Source organism: Schistocerca cancellata, chromosome 4, assembly GCF_023864275.1.
Source record: "Schistocerca cancellata isolate TAMUIC-IGC-003103 chromosome 4, iqSchCanc2.1, whole genome shotgun sequence".
Taxonomy (NCBI): domain Eukaryota; kingdom Metazoa; phylum Arthropoda; class Insecta; order Orthoptera; family Acrididae; genus Schistocerca; species Schistocerca cancellata.
In genome coordinates, this window is record NC_064629.1 from 185,831,384 (window position 1) to 185,853,277 (window position 21,894).

Below are 21,894 nucleotides of genomic sequence, written 5' to 3' on the forward strand. Positions count from 1 at the left end.
TGAGATTGCATTTGAGACCTGCAGTCTAGAAGGTGTGGAACAGCCGCCACAAGGATTCTTCCATTGTGGGCTCCATCACCACAATGTTGTCTTGATAATTTATGCAGCCTGGAACACACCCTGCAGCAGTTGCTCGAGAAACCTTTCAAAGATTGCTGGGGACTGATCACCCAGAAAACTAAGCATCTGAAATGATATAATCTAATGATTCAAATGGCTCTGAGCACTATGGGACTTAACATCTGAGGTCATCAGTCCCCTAGAACTTAGAACTACTTAAACCTAACTAACCTAAGGACATCACACACATCCATGCCTGAGGCAGGATTCGAACCTGCAACTGTAGCGGTCGCACGATTCCAGACTGAAGCACCTAGAACTGCTCAGCCACACCGGCCGGCTGATGTAATCAGTGCAGCATGTTTACTACCAGTACTTTTTGTAATTCCTCATCCAGATGTAGTTGTGAGCAAGCTTTGAAGAAACTGACCTTCAAAAAATACTGGCCTCCCGAAAGTGCAGAGAAAAGCTTGTCTCATTTTGGAATGGAATAATTATCAATCTTTGACTGGGAATTGACCGTAAGCTTAAAGTCTCCACCCAGGCGCAGTTTTCCTGACGGTTTCTTCACAATAATACAAGGTTTGTTGCCCACTCACTTGCTGAGACGAGTTCAATGACATTCAAGGCTGTCAATCTAGCAAACTTGTTGTTGACAGTGTACCACAGTGCAAGAGCACAGAGGAAGTGAGGGGGCCATAAAGTTCTTTGCTTTTTATAGACACCCCACAAAAAAATATGCCAAGGTACTCCTTACTGAGAGCTTCCAATTCCCAAAATGGCACTTGTTCTGAGACCACATGGACAAAGTTATGAGTGACAGATCCGAAAAGCAAAAAAAAGTATAAAGGCCAGATTCTCTGTATCCAGGCTGTGTACCACCAGGAAGGTGAGATGTCTTATGACATTTTTGTATGTTGCCGTGATTGTGAGTTCTCCTTTGAGTGAAATGTGTTTGTTATATGCCACCAATCAGTGACCTATGGAGGAAATGGGTGGTTCTCCCATCTGGAGAAAGTCTGAGAGTTTAACAGATTCACTGGTGTCAGCCTGTAGCTGAACTTGTATATTGCACAAAGTGAGCATGATGCTCAATTCCTTAGGTGGAACTGCTGTGGTGTGAGACTCCACAAAAGCACATTAATGTTGCTACACAAAATAAGGTGGACTTTTTTTAAACAGTCTGTAACACTGACTTTTCATGTTTACTTTTGGTCAGCATTCAAAAAATCTAACACTGATCTTGTGTAAAGATTTATCATTGATAATACAGCATGTTTGTACTGTTTCTTTTAATACACTTATAGTGTAAGCTGTTTCATCTTTAATTACTGTTCATTCAATACCATACTGTGCACTGCCACAGTGGTTTCATCTGTGCTTGCAATCTTAGTGTGTTCTTCATGTCGATCATCTTAAAGAAATGTACAGTCACATTTGAATTCAGCTACCTTTTTCTTCATTGTCGAAAATGAAGTAAAAGACTTCTCATAAGCTTTCACCAATTTTTGATGACATTTCAATCCAAAGCAAATAAGTTTGTGATGGCTCTTAATTTCAGTTCATCTACTCAATGAAACTACTTTAAAAGGTCTTATACACCAAACTATGCTACAGACTAAATTGAAACATGATTAATGGTGTGACATGTACTAACATAACAAAATTTCAGCAGTATGAAACTCATCTAGGATGAGAACTTTTCACCTTGTTCTTGAATAAGGCATGGCTGTTATTTTTGCCATAATTAGACTTACTAGCACATTACTTTTTACTTCTACAACCAGAATGACCATCACTGTCAGTACATGTTTCTGAAACTGTTGTTCTTCCTCTGCAAGCAACCACAATTCCACTCAAGATTATTACTTCCGCTACTACTACCATTAGATATTAACCAAGCACATGTTACTGCATGTGATAAAGCAGTATTTTTCAAACATATTGATTAATATGACATTAGTACTTATGGCAGCAATATACCTAATGTATGTATATATAATGTAACATACCTTCTTCTTCTGTTTGCAAATCCTTTCTGTTATAAATGATTCAGTAACATAAGACTGCATTACCAAGCCCTGAGGCAACTGCCAAACAATAAGTCTCCGGTCAAGGGAACCTAAAACATTACATCAGCTCATATTCCACGATGTACACTTTAAGCAATATAGATGTATAACAGAACTACATCATGTCTACACAATACACAACTACCACTTTTAATTATTTATGGCTCTTTAAATAGCCTACAACTCCCAAACCACTTTACTTTTTCCTCACTGGATTGTACAAAATATTTTCTTAAATGAATTACGCTTAATTGTACATATTATTTTATTTACTGGTAAGACATATTGTCCTTAATTTATTCAATCACATTCATCATAGACTCTTTTGCTCAGTACATATGCTGTGGGATTCGAAAATGGAATTATCAACACATATGCACAAAAGGTGATACAGTTCATTTTGTTTACATACAAATCATTAAAATACATACACAAGCAAAACAAAGACCTACTCTCATAAGCAGTAAACATAACTGCTTAATTCAGTGAAATACACTACTAGAAAATTAAAAAAAAAATGAATATACCAATAAATACACAACAGAGAAAAACCATATTTACACATGACACTGATAGGGAGCAGTAATTAATTAATTAATGCTACCAGTCAAGATTAGGGCCTTCAGGTGTCCTTTGAGACTGTGTCACACTTACCACTACAACTGCATAGTTGAACAGCAACAACGACAATAACAACAATTACTACTACTACTACTACTACTACTACTACTACTACGTGTTGATTAACAGTTTCAACACCAGCAGAAGACTGCAAGTCTCAATGGAGGAGAAGGTGGATGCTCAAAGTGTTCTGTTTTCCAGGTTACAGGTGGCTCAAGATGTCTGTTCCACATGTTACAGGCAGCCTTACCAGACATTTTAATGAAATTCAAACCCATTAAAACTTAGAGAGGTAATAAAAGAAGATTCAGAAAGAAAGATGGAGCCTGGGCATTACCAGGGCACCTCAGGAGCTGCTGCTGCAGTTGCAAAATACAAGTTATCCCTGGTGAAAAGGATTGCAGAAAGCCTCCCATCAGGTCATTCAAATCAGATATTGTTACAAAAGAACAGCATCTAACATCTCCTATTCACACTCAGTCATGATCTCTAGTCATTTTGGCTGGATCACATTCAACATCGGCCCTGATGCCCCCCATCAAGGCTGGCAAATCATGAGTGTATACATGAAATGGGCCAATGATCTGAATGGATTTATTTTGCAATGGTGCTACCAAATCAAGCTAAATGTGCAATTTAGCAAGCAGTATCTTTCTCAAAGTCACACACCAGAATGTTGCAGATTAGTAAGGTGCTATTGTACTAAGGAACTCAATATGAATATCAACACTGCTGGATCTGAGAAGATGCTGCTTGAAACAGTCAAATCACAAATTACATATAGGAGGGAGTTATATCTCTGAATACAACACAAGATCATCAATGACTTACAAAACATCACAAACTTCGCAATTTTAATGGCACCAGATGATGAAAAACTGAAAATCACAGTACAGACATTATAACAGCAGTCATGAAATTTAGAGGACTTTGGCGCAGTTGGGGATCATGGTTCCCCACAAAAAACAGCTCCAGGAAGCTCACAGAGAATATTCACATTTTGAATAGCACCATTCTGCCAAATTACCTGTCCCTATATGCACATAGCTTTAATGACAATCATACAGCAACAGTGAGATTGGTAGGTGGGATGATAGTGCTAACACATGAACAGCATATTCATTCAGACTATACACCATCATACGAAAGTAGCCACGTTAATAACACAGAACATCTGAGAAAGGATGCAGGGTAAGTATATTAGTTTACCAATGGAAATAACAGCGAAACAGTCATGAAACACATCACCAGAATACAGGAGAATACAAAAACAAACATGTAATCTATAATCCAAACAATCAACAAGCTCTAACATATAGACACATTGAAACAAAAATTCCATGTCAAGAACAAGCCAGCACGGTAGCTCAGCATGTTCGGTCAGAGAGCTGCTCACCCTCTGTAATATAAAAACTGTGTAAAGGGATCAATGATCAACTTGAATGGATGTCTTGTGACGTCCGTCCAAACCAAACACAACAAGCAATACTGGAAAAAAAGAGCAAGAGACTGAAGCAATATACAGAATCCTAAGATAGGAAGCAACAGGACAACTTTTTCAGTGCCACCCTAAACAGTATTATCAACTTACTAACTAAATCAACCAACAAGTGGCATGAACTCCTAGACTAACACAAAATCAAATACTCTTGTCACCTTTTCCAACGAGCTGAACTAATGTAAAGTTCTTGGGTTTCCAGCTGGGTGAGTCCATGGAAATCGCAGGAAATTTCAATTAATGTCACTCTCATCATTATCTGAGAAAGTGTTGAAATGGTATCTAGGTCACCTTTGTTTGGACAATGCCACACAGCAGCTCCCTCCCTCCTAGTGCCACAGGCTGAGTGCGTATGGATGGAAAGAGCCACACTCAAACCTCAGTATGGTCTCTGAAAACCCACTGGCTCTGTACAACATTCTGATACATCTGACATCACACATATGGCTTTCTTCCAAGCAGTTCTCAACAACTGCCAGTTTTTCTTTCTGACCAATGTGAATTTACATAGCAAGCTCCAAACATCACTGCAGAACTCAGAATTGTGTGCGCTCGATGTTCAACAGCCCACACTCACACTGAATGCAGCAGACACCAGATGTGCACAGTCCTACTGGATCCTTGGAACTAAGAATATATGTCTCAATCTTCTGTGGTCACAAGACTGTTTTAAAATTTTTCTTTTTCAAAATACTTGGGAACTTGGCTGTTGGTGGTCTCTAATATTTCACAAAAGTCAGTTACATGTTCTCTTGTTAATTTATTTCAGTTGTGCATGTTGCTCACATGGCTCTCTTAATTTGTATATTGCAGTAGCCTCTCTCTTGAGGTGCGGACTTCCCTGGTCACTTTTGGCCTGTGGCCAAGATTTCACAAAACTGTACTGCACTGGAATGGGTAGCAGCAGTGGAAGCATACAAATACAGATCCATGAATACACAGTACCCTAACATGTCATCTTTCTTTTTTGTAGGTAGATAGCAAGATGGGAGACAGCTATGGTTCTCCCTTTTCATGATGAAGTTAGTGCTCTCTTGGATGGATGATACTGATGTGTATAAATTTATCTCAGCGCCCCCCCCCCCCCCCCCCAGCCATGTGACCACACAATGAAGTTATCATGTACGAGGGCATGCTGAAAAGTAGTGCCTCTGAATTTTTTAGGTGAAAACTAAAACACATTTTATTAATATTCTACATGTTTATTATTCATGTCATTTCTCAACATTGTTACCCTGGTGATGAACATATTTCTCACAACGAGAGACCAGTTTGTTAATACCATCACTGTAGAATGTTCGACTTTGTCAAAAGTGTCGCAACCTCGCCTCTTTTTCCACCACTTCATCACTATCAAAATGATTTCCTTGAAGGTGTTCTTTAAGTTTTGGGAACAGATGAGAATCAGACGGGGCAGTGAACTCTAGGTGTATGATTGTTGAAGATGTTGAAGTGCTCGTATATGGTCTGGCATTGTCATGCTGAAGTGGAGAGTGCTCCTTGTGTGGAAAAACTCTTCAAAATTAAAACTTGATTACACCATGTTCTTTCTCATCCACTAACACTGGCAAATTACACACTACAATTTGGAGTTATATAGTGGCAGATGGCTGTACATTTGTCAACATGAAAAATAAAGATGCAGAAAGTTAATAATATTTGTTTCATTTAAAAAACTTTGAGAGTTTTCACATACAAAATTTGGAAGTATTACTTTTCAGCACACCTTTGTAGATATCTGTATATGTTTCTAGAATGAAATTTTCACTCTACAGCGGAGTGTGCGCTGATATGAAACTTCCTGGCAGATTAAAACTGTGTGCCGGATCAAGACTCGAACTTGGGACCTTTGCCTTTCGCGGGCAAGTGCTCTACCAACTGAGCTACCCAAGCACGACTCACGCCCCGTCCTCACAGCTTTAATTCCGTCAGTACCTTGTCTCCTACCTTCCAAACTTCACAGAAGCTCTCCTGCGAACCTTGCAGAACTAGCACTCCTGGAAGAAAGGATATTGCGGAGACATGGCTTAGCCACAGCCTGGGGGATGTTTCTAGAATGAAATTTTCACTCTACAGCAGAGTGTGCACTGATATGAAACTTCCTGGCAGATTAAAACTGTGTGCCGGACCGAGACTCGAACTCAGGACCTTTGCCTTTCACGGGCAAGTGCTCTACCACCTGAGCTAGCCAAGCATGACTCACGCCCTGTCCTCACAGCTTTAATTCCATCAGTACCTCGTCTCCTACCTTCTAAACTTGCTCACAAAGGGCAGAGGTCCCGTGTTCGAGTCTCGGTCTGGCACACAGTTTTAATCTGCCAGGAAGTTTCATCTGTATACGTGTTTGGCTTTCAGACATGTTTTCTCAATGACAATTTCCTCAATATGCTGCACGCAGGGATGAGCTGTTGCTGGCAACAGGGGAGCCCCTACTGTCACACTGTTCACATGCCCAAAATAAAACCTACCACACGGAAAGTAAGCAGTGGTGAGAGTGCATTTGGAATGTAACTAGATATCTTGTGCCGCTAATATCAGTGATTCTTTTCAAGCCATTCTGGTACATGACATTACACCAAAGCTCTCCAGTACACCCCCTTGTCAAATTAGATGATTTCATAAACACACATAGGTTCTTCATATAGAGCACAAAGTGGCCCCCACTAATGTTTTCAGTAATTCGTCAATACACACAATGGCAAACTGATGGTCTTTACTTAACACCAACTTAGAAAACCACACCAAAACAAGATACTATCAAAAGAGATCATTAATAATATGTCTGTGGAAGCCTGAAAATTATCACAATCTTAAAATTGCTAAAAATTAATGTCAAAGCTGCAAAATTTGGAATGCGTCATACCCTTTGAGGGGATAAAGATACTACAGGACTATCAGCAGATAAAGACAATGTGACAGTTCTATTTTGTGCCTCTGAGTATTTGTAGAAAATTTCCATGTTGCTGCAGGACCCAGCACACATGGTACTCACAGAAGATGTGCTGCTGGACATGTAGAAGACCATTGCTCTTCTGAAGAACCCAGACCTGTCACTCAAAAGGACAACATAACAACCACCTCAGCTACCAGCAAACCTTCACTTGCATGGGCTTCTGCAAGAGTCTGGTAGCAAATGCTGTCATCTCATTGGCATATGGACTGACTAAATATCTGGCAGAATTACAGAAACCTTCAGTGGCGCATGATGTGCATCACTTACTTACTTTCTTTGTGGTGGGAGTTATTGCAAGTAAGTGGACATCATGGCTATGGGATCTGCAAAGGCACTGTGAACAGCCAATCTCTACACATAGCAGTCTGAGGAAATTGTAATTGAGACTGCATGCTTCAAACTTGAGCATCTCTATAAATATGTAGATGAAATCTTTGTTGTGTCTACACATGGTAGGGATCACTGGATGAACTTCCTGGACACATCAACGCTATCCATTAGGACATAATATTCATCATGGAGGTAGAGGAAGTTCTTTGATATTTGTGTGTGGAAGAAGCAAGACAGTATATTCAGTCACTTTATATACCTTAAACCAAAGCACACATACAGATCTACATCTGCAGGCTTGCAGTTGCCGCCACCCATTCAAAAACAGTACCACTTTGAGAAATCTTGTCCACATAACACAGGCTATAATTGACCAGGAAAGCTTTTGCATCAAACCACACCAACTGAGGGAGGTCTTTTGGGGGATTGGTTACAGTGATCCACAAATTAAGAAGGCAACATGAACAACATGCAAAATCAAAATAACTCACGATGAGAGCAAGGAACTGGCACTTTTGAAATATATCAAACCATTGACAACCAAGTTCACAAGTATTCTGAGGAAACACAATGTTAAAACAGTTTTTACACCACCATAGTAGATTAGAGATCTAGTTGGCTTTGTCAAGGTACTAGCGATGCTTTTCATATCTGATGTCTATTGCATTCAATCTGAGTATGGACAGAGCTACCTTGGGCAGCCACAATGCTTAGCCCTTCAGTGCTGCTTGTAGCATGCCAGATCCACAAAATGGACCTGGCCAACTAGCTAGTTGGCTGTGTAAGCTACAACCTCACAGTACGTTGGATTGGCAACTGCTAAGGATACAATATAGGCTCTTCTGCAAATTTTAAAAATTCTTATATGCAGTAAAAGTGAAGATGTCAGTTGGCAGTAATCATCAAAGTATATGTTACACCTTATAGAAAATGTTGTGTTATTATGATATGCACCTACAAGGTTCGAATAATTTGGACTGAGGATGGTCACACAGTGACCGAAATCGATCTGTAAAATAAAGGATTTCAATATTTACGACTGATGCTGTCATTTATCCAGAATATATCGACTAAGATAAAACCTCATTTCCTATATGACATAAATACAGGGGCAACTATGGTTTTTTTGCAAGGAACTATGGCATACGCTAGTTTCTGGTGCATCAGATGGGGTTTACGAAAACTATTTCAAATGTTTGCATGTTTCCTGGTTTTTGTGGGAACAACTTCTGTTTCGTCAGGCAGTCTTCCATTTAAATCCTCCCCGTTGTTGTTTACCTGCCAAAGCGCAAACAGAAAAATCGGTCATTAATACTTCATAATGATAAACAGCCCACTTCAACGGAAAAAGGAAGTTTCTTACTCATAGATTCCAGAAATGAAAAATGATAAAGCCTGACTTGTCTCTGCCTGGATACACTCAATGCTTCTTAAAATAAACCACCCACTGTTGGACAAATGTGTCTATAAATACTACTTGAAACTGTAACCAGGAGGAATACACTTTAAGTAAACTAAACAGTTTGTTCAGAATAACTGACAACATGTCACCCACAGAACAAATACTTTAGTAAATAAATGTAGTTTTATACTTTACTTAATTATGTGCTCAAATTACCACTGACAGTAAGGCACAATTACAATCACCATCTGAGAAATGGATGAAATGGTGAAAGTACATGGATGTTATGCCACTGCATGATGTGATGATCCAACAGCACATACTGTCTGGCAGAGTTCAGGCTTCATGATAAACTGCGTCTTTCAGTGTTCCCCATACAAAGAAATCAAGAAGAGTCAAATCAAGAGACCTGACCAGCCACTGTACTGCAGCATTCCATCGTACCCAATGGTGAGGAAACTTTTTGTTCAGTATTTCCATTGCAACATGGTAAGAGTGAGCTGGGCAGTTGCAGTTTTGGAACCACATACACTGTCGCTTTTCCAGTGGTACCGCTTCAAGAAGAACATGTAGAATGTTTGTAAGAAAGTGTGCATATGTATTTCCATTTAACATCCCAGGGGATGAAGTAAAGTCACACATTGGAATTTCTTACGATGCTGTACCACAGGTTTATATTTCACGGTTATTGCTGTTGTACCTGATGAAGCCAGCATGCATTTTCAGCTGCCCAGTAGTGCATATTACATAAATTTACATTACCATGGTTTGTAAATTTTGCTTCTTTGGTAAAAAGCACAAGTTGGGGAAACACAGTATCCATATCTCAAGCAATGCAGAGGAAACCAACAAAATTTTATATGCTTGAAGGTCTCTCGGGCATGCAGCCGGGTTCACTGGTCATTGTAGAACGAATTTTCGACGGCGTGACGTGCCATCATCATCAGGTTAATCCTGTTGACTGACGTCCTAGGCCAGCGCGTGGTGTGGTATATACAGGGTGAGTCACCTAACATTCCCGCTGGATATATTTCATAAACCACACCAAATACTGATGAATCGATTCCACAGACCGAACGCGAGGAGAGGGGCTAGTGTAATTGGTTAATACAAATCATACAAAAATACACGGAAGTATGTTTTTTAACACAAACCTACGTTTTTTTAAATGGAACCCCGTTAGATTTGTCAGCACATCTGAACATATAAACAAATACGTAATCAGTGCCGTTTGTTGCATTGTAAAATGTAAATTACATCCAGAGATATTGTAACCTAAAGTTGACGCTTGAGTACCACTCCTCCGCTGTTCGATCGTGTGTATCGGAGAGCACCGAATTACGTAGGGATCCAAAGGGAACGGTGATGGACCTTAGGTACAGAAGAGAGTGGAACAGCACATTACGTCCACATGCTAACACCTTTTTATTGGTCTATTTCACTGACGCACATGTACATTACCATGAGGGGTGAGGTACAAGTACACACATGATTTCCGTTTTCAATTACGGAGTGGAATAGAGTGTGTCCCGACATGTCAGGCCAATAGATGTTCAATGTGGTGGCCATCATTTGCTGCACACAATTGAAATCTCTGGCGTAATGAACGTCGTACACGCCGCAGTACATCTGGTGTAATGACGCCGCAGTCTGCCACAATACGTTGTTTCATATCTTCTGGGGTTGTAGGCACATCACGGTACACATTCTCCTTTAACGTACCCCACAGAAAGAAGTCCAGAGGTGTAAGATCAGGAGAACGGGCTGGCCAATTTATGCGTCCTCCACGTCCTATGAAACACCCGTCAAACATCCTGTCAGCCTATGAAACACCCGTCAAACATCCTGTCAGCCTAGTGTTAATTGCGGAATGTGCAGGTGCACCATCATAATGATACCACATACGTCGACGCATTTCCAGTGGGACTTTTTCGAGCAACGTTGGCAGATCATTCTGTAGAAACGTGATGTATGTTGCAGCTGTTTGGGCCCCTGCAATGAAGTGAGGACCAATGAGGTGGTCGCCAATGATTCCGCACCATACATTTACAGCCCACGGTCGCTGTCGCTCTACCTGTCTGAGCCAGCGAGGATTGTCCACGGACCAGTAATGCATGTTCTGTAGATTCACTGCCCCGTGGTTTGTGAAACCCACTTCATCGGTAAACAGGTAGAACTGCAATGCATTCTGTGTTAATGCCCATTGACAGAATTGCACTCGATGATTAAAGTCATCACCATGTAATTGCTGATGTAGTGACACATGAAACGGGTGAAAGCGGTGACGATGCAGTATGCGCATGACACTACTTTGACTCAGTCCACCGGCTCTCGCAATGTCCCGTGTACTCATGTGTGGGTTCATGGCAACAGCAGCTAACACACCAACTGCACCCGCTTCTCCTGTGACGGGCCTGTTACGGACCCGTTTGCGTGCTACGACCATACCTGTTGCATACAGTTGGCATAGATGTTTTGCAATGTGCAGCACGTTGGATGCTCTCTGTCCGGGTACCATTCTGCATACACCCTGCAGGCTTCAGCTGCATTTCGTCAACACTCGCCATAGATGAGTATCATCTCCACCTTTTCAGAGTTCGAATACACCATGGTCACAGTTCCTACAACACTACACTATCACAGACGTCTGGTAACATGGTGTACTACAGTTGGTCTGTGTGCAGAGACGAATGCAGAATAACAATAGCAGCAAGCGCTACATGCGGACACTGCGACAGCTAGACCAAACCACAACAGTGCACTACAGCCACACTCGTAAACACGGTCGTCATCGTAAACATGTCCCTGCAGATGCTGCTCGCCGACCGTGGCCCATGTTTGTTACAACACGCAACTGAACGTCGGAGGTTTCAAGTGTCAACTTTAGGTTACAATATCTCTGGATGTAATTAACATTTTACAATGCAACAAACGGCACTGATTACGTATCTGTTTATATGTTCAGATGTGCTAACAAAACTAACATGGTTCCATTTTAAAAAACGTAGGTTTGTGTTAAAAAACATACTTCCGTGCATTTTTGTATGGTTTGTATTACACAATTACATTAGCCCCTCTCTTCACGTTTGGTCTGTGGAATCGGTTCGTCAGTATTTGATGTGGTTTACGAAATATATCCAGCGGTAACGTTAGGTGACTACCCCTGTATACCTGTGCCTCTCCCCTCCACTGACTCCGCGTATGGACCAAGGGATGTGCAGGCCACGATGGTAGGGGTAGCTTGCGCTGACGAGATGACTGATGGGCGTCAGTACGCATGCCGCCTACGGCGGGTGTGGTGCCCCGTTTCCGCTGCTCCTGCAGAACTTTTGTTGCTGGATTCCAAGCTTTGCTGAGTTGAAATCCGTTGTCCTTGTTAATAAGGTTCTCGCACAGCCGGATTTCAATTGCTTCCTTGTATACACAGTCCCAAAAGCGGGACGTGTTGTGCAGAACTTCTGTGTTCTCGTATTTCATACGATGATTTGTCTCGAGGCAATGTTCTGCGATTGCTGATTTTGTATGCTGTTGGAGATCGGTGTGCCGTTTGTGTTCAGTAAACCTTTCCTTGATCATGCAAATGGTTTGCTCCATATATGCTTTCCCACACTCGCACGGTATGAAATAAACTCTAGATTTTCGGAGTCCTAAATCGTCCTTCATTGCCCTACAAGGGACTTGATCTTTGGCGGCGGGCGGTAGACGCATTTGATGTTATGATGTCCTAGAATCCTGCCTATTTTTCCAGATACATTGCCCATGTATGGTACGTAGGCTGTTGCTTTCGGTGGATCATCATCAGGTGTCGTCTGTGGTGTGGTCTTCTGCTTGAAGGCACGTCGAATTTGGCGGTCACTATAGCTGTTCTTCTGGAATACATCCTTGAGGTGGTCTAGTTCCAGTTTTAAGCTTTCTTCGTCGGAGATCACACGAGCTCTGTGAACCAATGTATTTAGTACTCCTTCCCTTTGTGACGGGTGACGACAGCTGGAGGCGGGGCCTGATGGAACACTGGGACACAGCGTCTACCGAAAGAGAACCCACACAGATTTGTACCTTCACGCCTCCAGCTGTCATCACCCGTCACAAAGGGAAGGAGTACTAAATACATTGGTTCACAGAGCTCATGTGATCTCCGACAAAGAAAGCTTAAAACCAGAACTAGACCACCTCAAGGATTGTAATACCTAGGAATTTAGTTGAATTTACAGCTTTTAGATTAAACTGATTTATCGTGTAACCGAAGTTTAACGAGTTCCGTTTAGCACTCATGTGGATCACGCTTCTCATTATTTAGGGTCATCTGCAACTTTTTGCACCATTCAGATATTTTTTCTAAATCAATTTGCAGTTTTTTTGATCTTCTGATGACTTTATTAGTCGATAAATGACAGCGTCATCTGCAAATAACCAAAGACGGCTGCTCAGATTGTCTCCCAAATCGTTTATATAGATAAGGAACAGCAAAGGGCCTATAACACTACCTTGGGGAACGCCTGAAATCACTTCTCTTTAACTCGATGATTTTCCGTCAATTACTACGAACTGTGAACTCTCTGACAGGAAATCGCAAACCAGTCACATAACTGAGACGATATTCCATAAGCGTGCAATTTTACTACAAGCCGCTTGTGTGGTACAGTGTCAAAAACCTTCCGGAAATCCAGGAATACGGAGTCGATCTGTAATCCCTTGTCAATAGCACTCAATGCTTCATGTGAATAAAGAGCTAGTTTTGTTTCACAGGAACGATGTTTTCTAAACCCATGTTGACTGAGTGTCAATAGACCATTTCCTTTGAGGTAATTCATAATATTCGAACACAATATATGTTCTAAATCCTGCTGCATATCGACATTAACGATATGGGCCTGTAATTTAGTGGATTACTCCTACTACCTTTCTTGAATATTGGTGTGACCTGTGCAACTTTCCAGTCTTCATTGTAAGGTAATGTATTGTGACTACACTCTGCATTTCATTTGGTGTGTACTACGATAGAACTGCACTTCGAATGGGAGAAGTTGACCAAAGTCATACCTTGAATAGGGTTGGTCATGGCAGTTTGGCTTGCCACCAGCAATTTGAACTTTACTTCATCGCCACCTTTGGAATATTCAGCGGGCCACTACAGTGATTTAGACAATGTGATTACACTGTGCTGTATCTTCAAAGTGGACTGCTAGTATGACATTTACGTTTAGCTAATGCACACTTCCCCTTGATCATACTATAACATAAATGTGTTATTTGCTGGCATTGATGGGTTGTGGGCAAGTGGATTATTTGGCAAACAAGGAAAAGATAGTTTTAGCTGAATTACTATATGTTTCATTTAGTGAATTATTAATTTCACTGTATTTACCTGATAAGTTATTAGCATATCACATATGCTGTGTGTATCACAAGTTGCTTCTTTTCATGGTTAATGTTATGATTTGTGATATTAACAAGAATTCTGTTGCAGATTCCATCTAAGGTTACTTTGGCTTGTCTTGGGTTGACATATGCAATAAGTGGGCCAAACACTGCAGGAATGTTCATGGCAGAGATCCAAATTTGTCTTTCTTATTAATTGCAATACGGCCTTGTAACAATAAAAACAGATGTGAACAGCTGTGACATCTTAAATTCTGGTTGGAATACATAACACAATAACAGGGTGGACACCACTGATGGCAGCATATTTATTACCATGAAAAACTTCATAATACCTAGTGAGGTTGTAATACAGGGTGATTCAAAAAGAATACCACAACTTTAAAAATGTGTATTTAATGAAAGAAACATAATATAACCTCCTGTTATACATCATTACAAAGAGTATTTAAAAAGGTTTTTTTTCACTCAAAAACAAGTTCAGAGATGTTCAATATGGCCCCCTCCAGACACTCGAGCAATATCAACCCGATACTCCAACTCGTTCCACACTCTCTGTAGCATATCAGGCGTAACAGTTTGGATAGCTGCTATTATTTCTCGTTTCAAATCATCAATGGTGGCTGGGAGAGGTGGCCAAAACACCATATCCTTAACATACCCCCATAAGGAAAAATCGCAGGGGGTAAGATCAGGGCTTCTTGGAGGCCAGTGATGAAGTGCTCTGTCACGGGCTGCCTGGCGGCCGATCCATCGCCTCGGGTAGTTGACGATAAGGTTTCATAACTAACCTTTTTCGTAGGACTCTCCATACAGTTGATTGTGGAATTTGCAGCTCTCTGCTAGCTCTGCGAGTCGATTTTCCTGGGCTGCGAACAAATGCTTGCTGGATGCGTGCTACATTTTCATCACTCGTTCTCGGCCGTCCAGAACTTTTCCCTTTGCACAAACACCCATTCTCTGTAAACTGTTTATACCAACGTTTAATACACCACCTATCAGGAGGTTTAACACCATACTTTGTTCGAAATGCACGCTGAACAACTGTCGTCGATTCACTTCTGCCGTACTCATTAACACAAAAAGCTTTCTGTTGAGCGGTCGCCATCTTAGCATCAACTGACGCTGACGCCTAGTCAACAGTGCCTCAAGCGAACAAATGTACAACTAAATGAAACTTTATAGCTCCCTTAATTCACCGACAGATAGTGCTTAGCTCTGCCTTTTGTCGTTGCAGAGTTTTAAATTCCTAAAGTTGTGGTATTCTTTTTGAATCACCTTGTATATTCTGAATGCAACATAATCTGGATGAAAGCTGGCATTAAAAGTGGGATATATATGTTAATCAGATGTTTTCACACACCAGCAGCTTCAGGAGCTTTTTATTTGTTACTTATCCACAAAATCATGTTCATGATAGGGGATAAAAGATATAACAATTGTTGGAAGAGCACAAACTTCTTTGTTCCATTGATTTTTAAGTATTTATGCACTGTAATATGTGTGTGCTGTAGACTGCAATACATTATTATTCTAAAGTATTTCCCTTTAGAAGGGCATGTGAACTTGAGCCAATCACAGCTTCATTTCCTTTTCTTCCCAAAACCTAAGTCACTGTGTTTGTTCTTCCCTTCATCTGTAAATCTTTTCTCTGTTGTTTCTTTCATTGGATGAATCTTGTTAAATGGGTTAATGTTAAGCTCATGTCTGAAATATAGAAGCTTCTGGAAATCCAGTCTTGTTTTAAAGGATTTGGTAAACTCTTGTTAGTAAGGTTTTTATTTTATTTTTTTAAATTAATTCTTTTACAAAATTACCTGCTTTGCCACTTAGTAAAAATATTTCATATGCATAAATATTGTTATCTAAAATAAATTTTTATTTTAGAAAGAGTTCATATGCATAGAAATGTGAAGATCATAATTATGGCATTGTGAAATTCCTGCAAATTACACGTGTAATTTAAGTGCAACCTGTATGTGAATTGGCCCAGCCCAATACATTATCCCTATTGTTTGCCTTGCTTTCTGTTTTGATATCGAGTTGATTTTAATGCTTACATAACAACTCCGACTCATTTTACTGCAAGACCATACTGGAATGATGACACAGTACATCAAGGAATGAAGTTATCTACATCATCTGCCTAGTAAATAATATCCAAGGCGATTGAAGTATATTTTTAAATATAATGATATTTATGACGTCTCTGATGTGTCTTCTGTACATGAAAATAGATAATGACTTGTCCTTTGTTTGTCCTAAACTAACCCATAACAAGATATCCTGATGCTCACAGTCCACTACAGCAGTTCAGGACATTCATAAATGGGAAAAATTCTGGGCCCAGGAATATTGCATTTATACTGCTGCTTTAATTACATGTTATTCTAGTTGAATCTGTTATATCTTTTGGATATTAAAAGTTATTACAAAATTTATGAAATTGTTTGCTGTACATGAAATTTTAACAAAATCTAAGTTAAATCACCACACAAAATGATCTTTTTACTTCTAGATTTGTAAAAATACATGACAGTTTCAAGCCTGTTCAGAAACTGGGATTTGTTTATACACGACCAGGTCTGGTAGGCCATACCTTAGTGGCAAAGTCATTACAATTATGTATTTTTTTTTTCAATCAACTGTCAACAACATCAATATACTTGAAGAAATGCATAGTATGACTGTGCTCTCTTACAATATATTTATTCACAATTGGTTTCAGTCACTGATTATCCTAACAGTGGAAAAGTATTGTGACAACTTCATGTGTCATACATGATATTTAACCAGAAAAGACGCCGTAGTTGACTTGCAAATGTCAGGAAAAGATAAAGGCCTTTAAATATGTCTGCTTGTGTCTGTATATGTGCGGACGGATATGTGTGTGTGTGTGTGTGCGCGCGCGCGAGTGTATACCTGTCCTTTTTTTCCCCCTAAGGTAAGTCTTTCCGTTCCCGAGATTGGAATGACTCCTTACCCTCTCCCTTAAAACCCACATCCTTTCGTCTTTCCCTAACCTTCCCTCTTTCCTGATGAAGCAACCGTGGGTTGCGAAAGCTTGAATTTTGTGTGTGTGTTCGTGTTTGTTTGTGTCTCTATCAACATACCAACGCTTTCGTTTATATATATATATGTACTAGCTTCATTTATATAGATGCTATTATTACCTATTATGAGAACAATATGATCATTTCTTGTGAGATTAATGAGTTCTTCATCAAAATTCACAGTTACAATGTCAAAATTTGCTCCAGGTTTTACAATGCCAGAACATGAATGCTGTTGTTTCCTTCATTTATCAATAATTCTGATATATTGTATGCACGACTGCTACCAAATAGTTTCACGTTCTTCTGTAGCCATTTTCCACAAGTGAGAAGTTGTGTCATGTATTTAGCATATGCCTTTGAAAAACCTGGTGCTGAGATGTCTTTCACAGTTTCCTGAGAGTTACAATTGTCTTCTTTCAATGAGATTCACTTGATAGAGCTAATCAATATGCCCATTTTATTTACATCGAATGTCTGATTATTATCTTCTAGCAATGGATAGATGAGTATTTTCTTTTCAAATAATGTGTACTTATCCTTCAAAGCAATACTTTTTTTTTATTTTTAGAGCAAATAAATCACTCTGAACATCTCTGATTATTTCATCCTTTTCTCTGCTTATGTCTAATTCTACATCTACATCTACATCAATACTCTGCAAGCCACAGTACGGTGGCATGGGCATATAAGCATGGGCCTGGGCATGGGCCTAGGCAGTGGTTTGTGGGCATGAACTGCCAACCTATAGTGTCCCAGATGTGTTCTGTCACATTCATATCACGAGAATTTAGTGGCAAAGTGCACTATAATGCACCTCAAACCACTGTAGCACAATTATAACCTTGTAACATGGACAGTTATTCTGCAGAACGATTCTGTTGACATCGAGGAAGACATCAGGCAAGAAGAGATGTAGACAAACCACAGCTATTGTGGTGCCTTTGATTATTACCACTGGACACTGCCACAACCTGTTGTAACACAAAATGTAATTCATCTGACCACGCAACACATTTCCATCAATCTGCATTCCACTCTTGCTAATCCTGTGGCCACTACAATAGTAATTGACTATCACACTAGGTCAACATGGGAAAAAGTAGGGGTCATTTTCTGTCGAGCCTGTTCATCAATGTGCACTGAATGGTGTGCTTCCCAAAATTTGTCTCTGCACCAGTAATATATTCAGTCACCAGAGCTGCTACAGATCACCACCTAATCCTGCTCCACACAATGGGCAAGCCTCCGACATCCATGTTGACTGATGTGACAAGGACATCCAACATATTCATGGTTTCACTGTCCTTAACCTCTTTCCATAGATGCTCATGACAGCAGGACACAAAGTGCTGAGCAGCTTCACTGTTTCCAATATGCTAGTTCTCAGGCATCGAGCCATAGCAAACAGCCCTTTGTCATAGTTGCTTATGTCAGTGGATTTCCCTACTTTTGGCCCATATTGTCACTAGAATGATTCCTCATTTGTGTCTCCTCCACTCGTATACTTTCCTTATTGTGTAACATGCCACAATGCCACATGCCAGCATTCATTCAGTCTTTCAGTGTGCAGTGGTCATGTTTTGGGTCACTGGTCTATTTCTTCTTAGCAAATATGACAGAAAACAGGTCATAGATTATTGAGTAGTCAACATCAAATATTCATCTCTGGGGACGGAGATGGGAAATTTCAAAGACTAAAATTCACAAGTATTGCACATTATGTTTTGGACATTTATGTGCTAAACAGGTTGTGAGTTGTGAGGAACCGCCGTGTTAATCAGTCACTGCAAAAGCAAAAACAGTTTTATCACAGATGTAAGCTATGTCAAATGCCTTGTTGATTAACAAAAGCTGAATGAAGTTACACTGAATGTACTGAGAGCAATGTAAGGCGTATTCCATAAATTCAAAAATAAAATTTTTGTGATGAAGCAGATGAAAAATCTGAAAAAGTTTTGGTCTTGTATAAAGTTAGTAAATGGATCAAAATCAGCTATGATAAAATGATAAAAAGGTGGAATTACTGAACTCAGTTTCACTGTAGAAAATCATCATGCACAAACATCAAAACGATAGATATTGTGGTAAGCCATCATAGAACAGAAAATCAGTTAAAACGGTTCAACAGAGCAAAACTAACTGGACCTCACAAGATATGAATAGAATTCTATATAGACAGCTTAAAAGAACTCACTCATCCTAGCATCAGTTTACTGTGTGACACTAGAGTGACGAAATACTCCAAGTGGTTGGAGAAAGGTGCAGGCCATGTCTTTTTCAAAAAAGGGTCACCAAACACATGCAAATTATTATAGGCCTTTATTGATGATTCCAATCTGTTGTAAAATTATGGAACACTATTTACAATCATGTAGCAGAGTCTTGTAGGAGAACAATAACCACCTCTCTAGAAATTAACATGGATCCCCAAACAATGATTTTGTGAAATGCTACTCATTCTGTTCGTACTCGAGATCCAGAGGATGACAGACTATGGCACCCAGGTTGATGCACTATTCCTTGACTTCTAGAAGGCAATGAATATAGCTGCCACTATCACATAGCAAACAAAACATAATCTTGCATAATATAAAACCATATTGTGACTGGACACACTTCTTCCAGGAAGACAGAACTCAATACATTGTTCTTAACAGTATTACAAATGCTGCTAGGGAATGTCCTGTAAGGTATCTCTGTACAATAGGCAGCTTGGTAAGCACAAGTGAGACTTTTAGCTCATCACTTTAGAAATGAGTGTTCATTATGAACTGGAGTGGACACTCTGGTATCCAACACAGGAAAAATCAGATAGTACATTTTCTTCTGAGGTATGAACATACATTAGTTTAGCTGTAATATTATTCACAAGTAAATCCACTCACTGCACTGTGAGGTCAGTGAACACACAACGAAATGAGACATTACAGCCACAACAGAAACTTCAAAGTGAAGGCCTGACACCTCAATGTCACCTTACAATAGATCCTTTCAAGATTCATACCTGTATCTGGTATGCGACAGAGTTTGTGAGGCATAGTACACAGTACAATTCATAAGCTCATGGACTAAACCAATAACAAATTCAAAATTACCGGCATCTAAGTTTTGGCAGTTAATTTACTGAAAATAGGATCCATTTGATATGATACACTGTTCAGTAAGAACTTTCAATCTCTTCATACAACGAGAGAACCATTAAAAAAAAACTGACATCAGCTTGTTGGTCACAGCATTCCCATTCCCCTCAGTTGAGTTAATTCTTGAATCTTTCATATGCATTTTCACTTTTGGGAAGATTAAATAGTCAGGAGGTGACAAATGAAACCTAATGAATAAGGTGGATGATGTGATGCTGGAATTTGTTATTCAACAGTAACTGACGATTAGTTAACAAGATATAACCCAGTGTGTAGTCCATGCTCTAGGAACAAATCATGATAAGTGAAAAGATGTAGGTGAACACACTGCATTTGAAATAGCAAGTGTTTTGACACAGCCTAATAGGTTCTTTGTTTACTGTTCTACCTGGAGGCACAAATTTTTGATGAAAACTGCCAATACCATCCAGAAAAGGTGGGAAACAGCACAATAAAATATGTCTTCTCCCTTGATTTTTGAAGGAATAGCTGTTTATTTTTAACATTATTTATCTACTTTGACGCTGCACTAATCCCTTAAAAATTCTGAAATTAGTGTTTAATGTTCCATTGACAATGGCATTATCAGAGAGGGTGCACAAGGTTGGGTTGAGAAACGACACAAGCCTAACATAACTACTGCATCCCTTCACTCAGTTTGTCTCATTCAATCATGTATAAAAAGTCATCAAAAGACATTATGCGACTTTCAAACAGTTTGTTTTCTTCCACATCACAGCATGTGAAATAAACCTTGCACACAGCTGTCTCGTTCAAATCCTATTACAAGACTGACAGAACGACTGTATTGGAGTAGCATATATTTTTTTTCCTTATCATCAATGACTTTAGTGCTTTATTCAACTTAGTGAAAGCCGTGATGCACTTAATTGTTGGACTTGTCATCAGCTGCCCACTGTGTTCATCTTCCTTCACTGTATATCCACACTGACAAAAACGTTTCTGCCACTCCAAAACAGTTTTCCAACTGATGCACTGTACACCTTCTAAATCAGTTCACATGTCTTTGTCACTGAAAAATTACCATTACAGCAATATGAATGACTTAAATATTCATCATGCAGAAGCTAAGTAAGAAATGAATGTAGTTAATGAACTCTCATATTTTCACTATGAAAATGTGTTTTTTCTGAATAAATAGAGATCTCATTTATCAGATGTTCATGCAAGCTGACATATTGCTCTTTTCATTGTGGAAACATTACAGCTTCCCAAAATTTATCAAAACATATTTAGCACTTGCAGATAAACAAATATGTCCTACAGAACTTCAAGAATTGTTTACACACTTTTCCATTATCTCACAAAAAATCAATACCATTACAGAGGATGTAGTGCTTCTTGCACAGATCTCTACTGCAC

The 21,894-nt window shown here is 39.7% G+C and overlaps 1 protein-coding gene across 1 annotated transcript in view; it reads right to left on the minus strand.

The window, feature by feature from the left end:
- The window catches only part of LOC126183614 (WD repeat, SAM and U-box domain-containing protein 1-like), a 218,763-nt gene that overhangs the window by 20,906 nt on the left and 175,963 nt on the right, over positions 1 to 21,894 (minus strand). Inside the window, exon 15 of the mRNA XM_049925730.1 lies at positions 2,073 to 2,182. Coding sequence (XP_049781687.1) covers positions 2,073 to 2,182 — 110 coding nt within the window. The remainder of the gene's footprint in view (positions 1 to 2,072; positions 2,183 to 21,894) is intronic.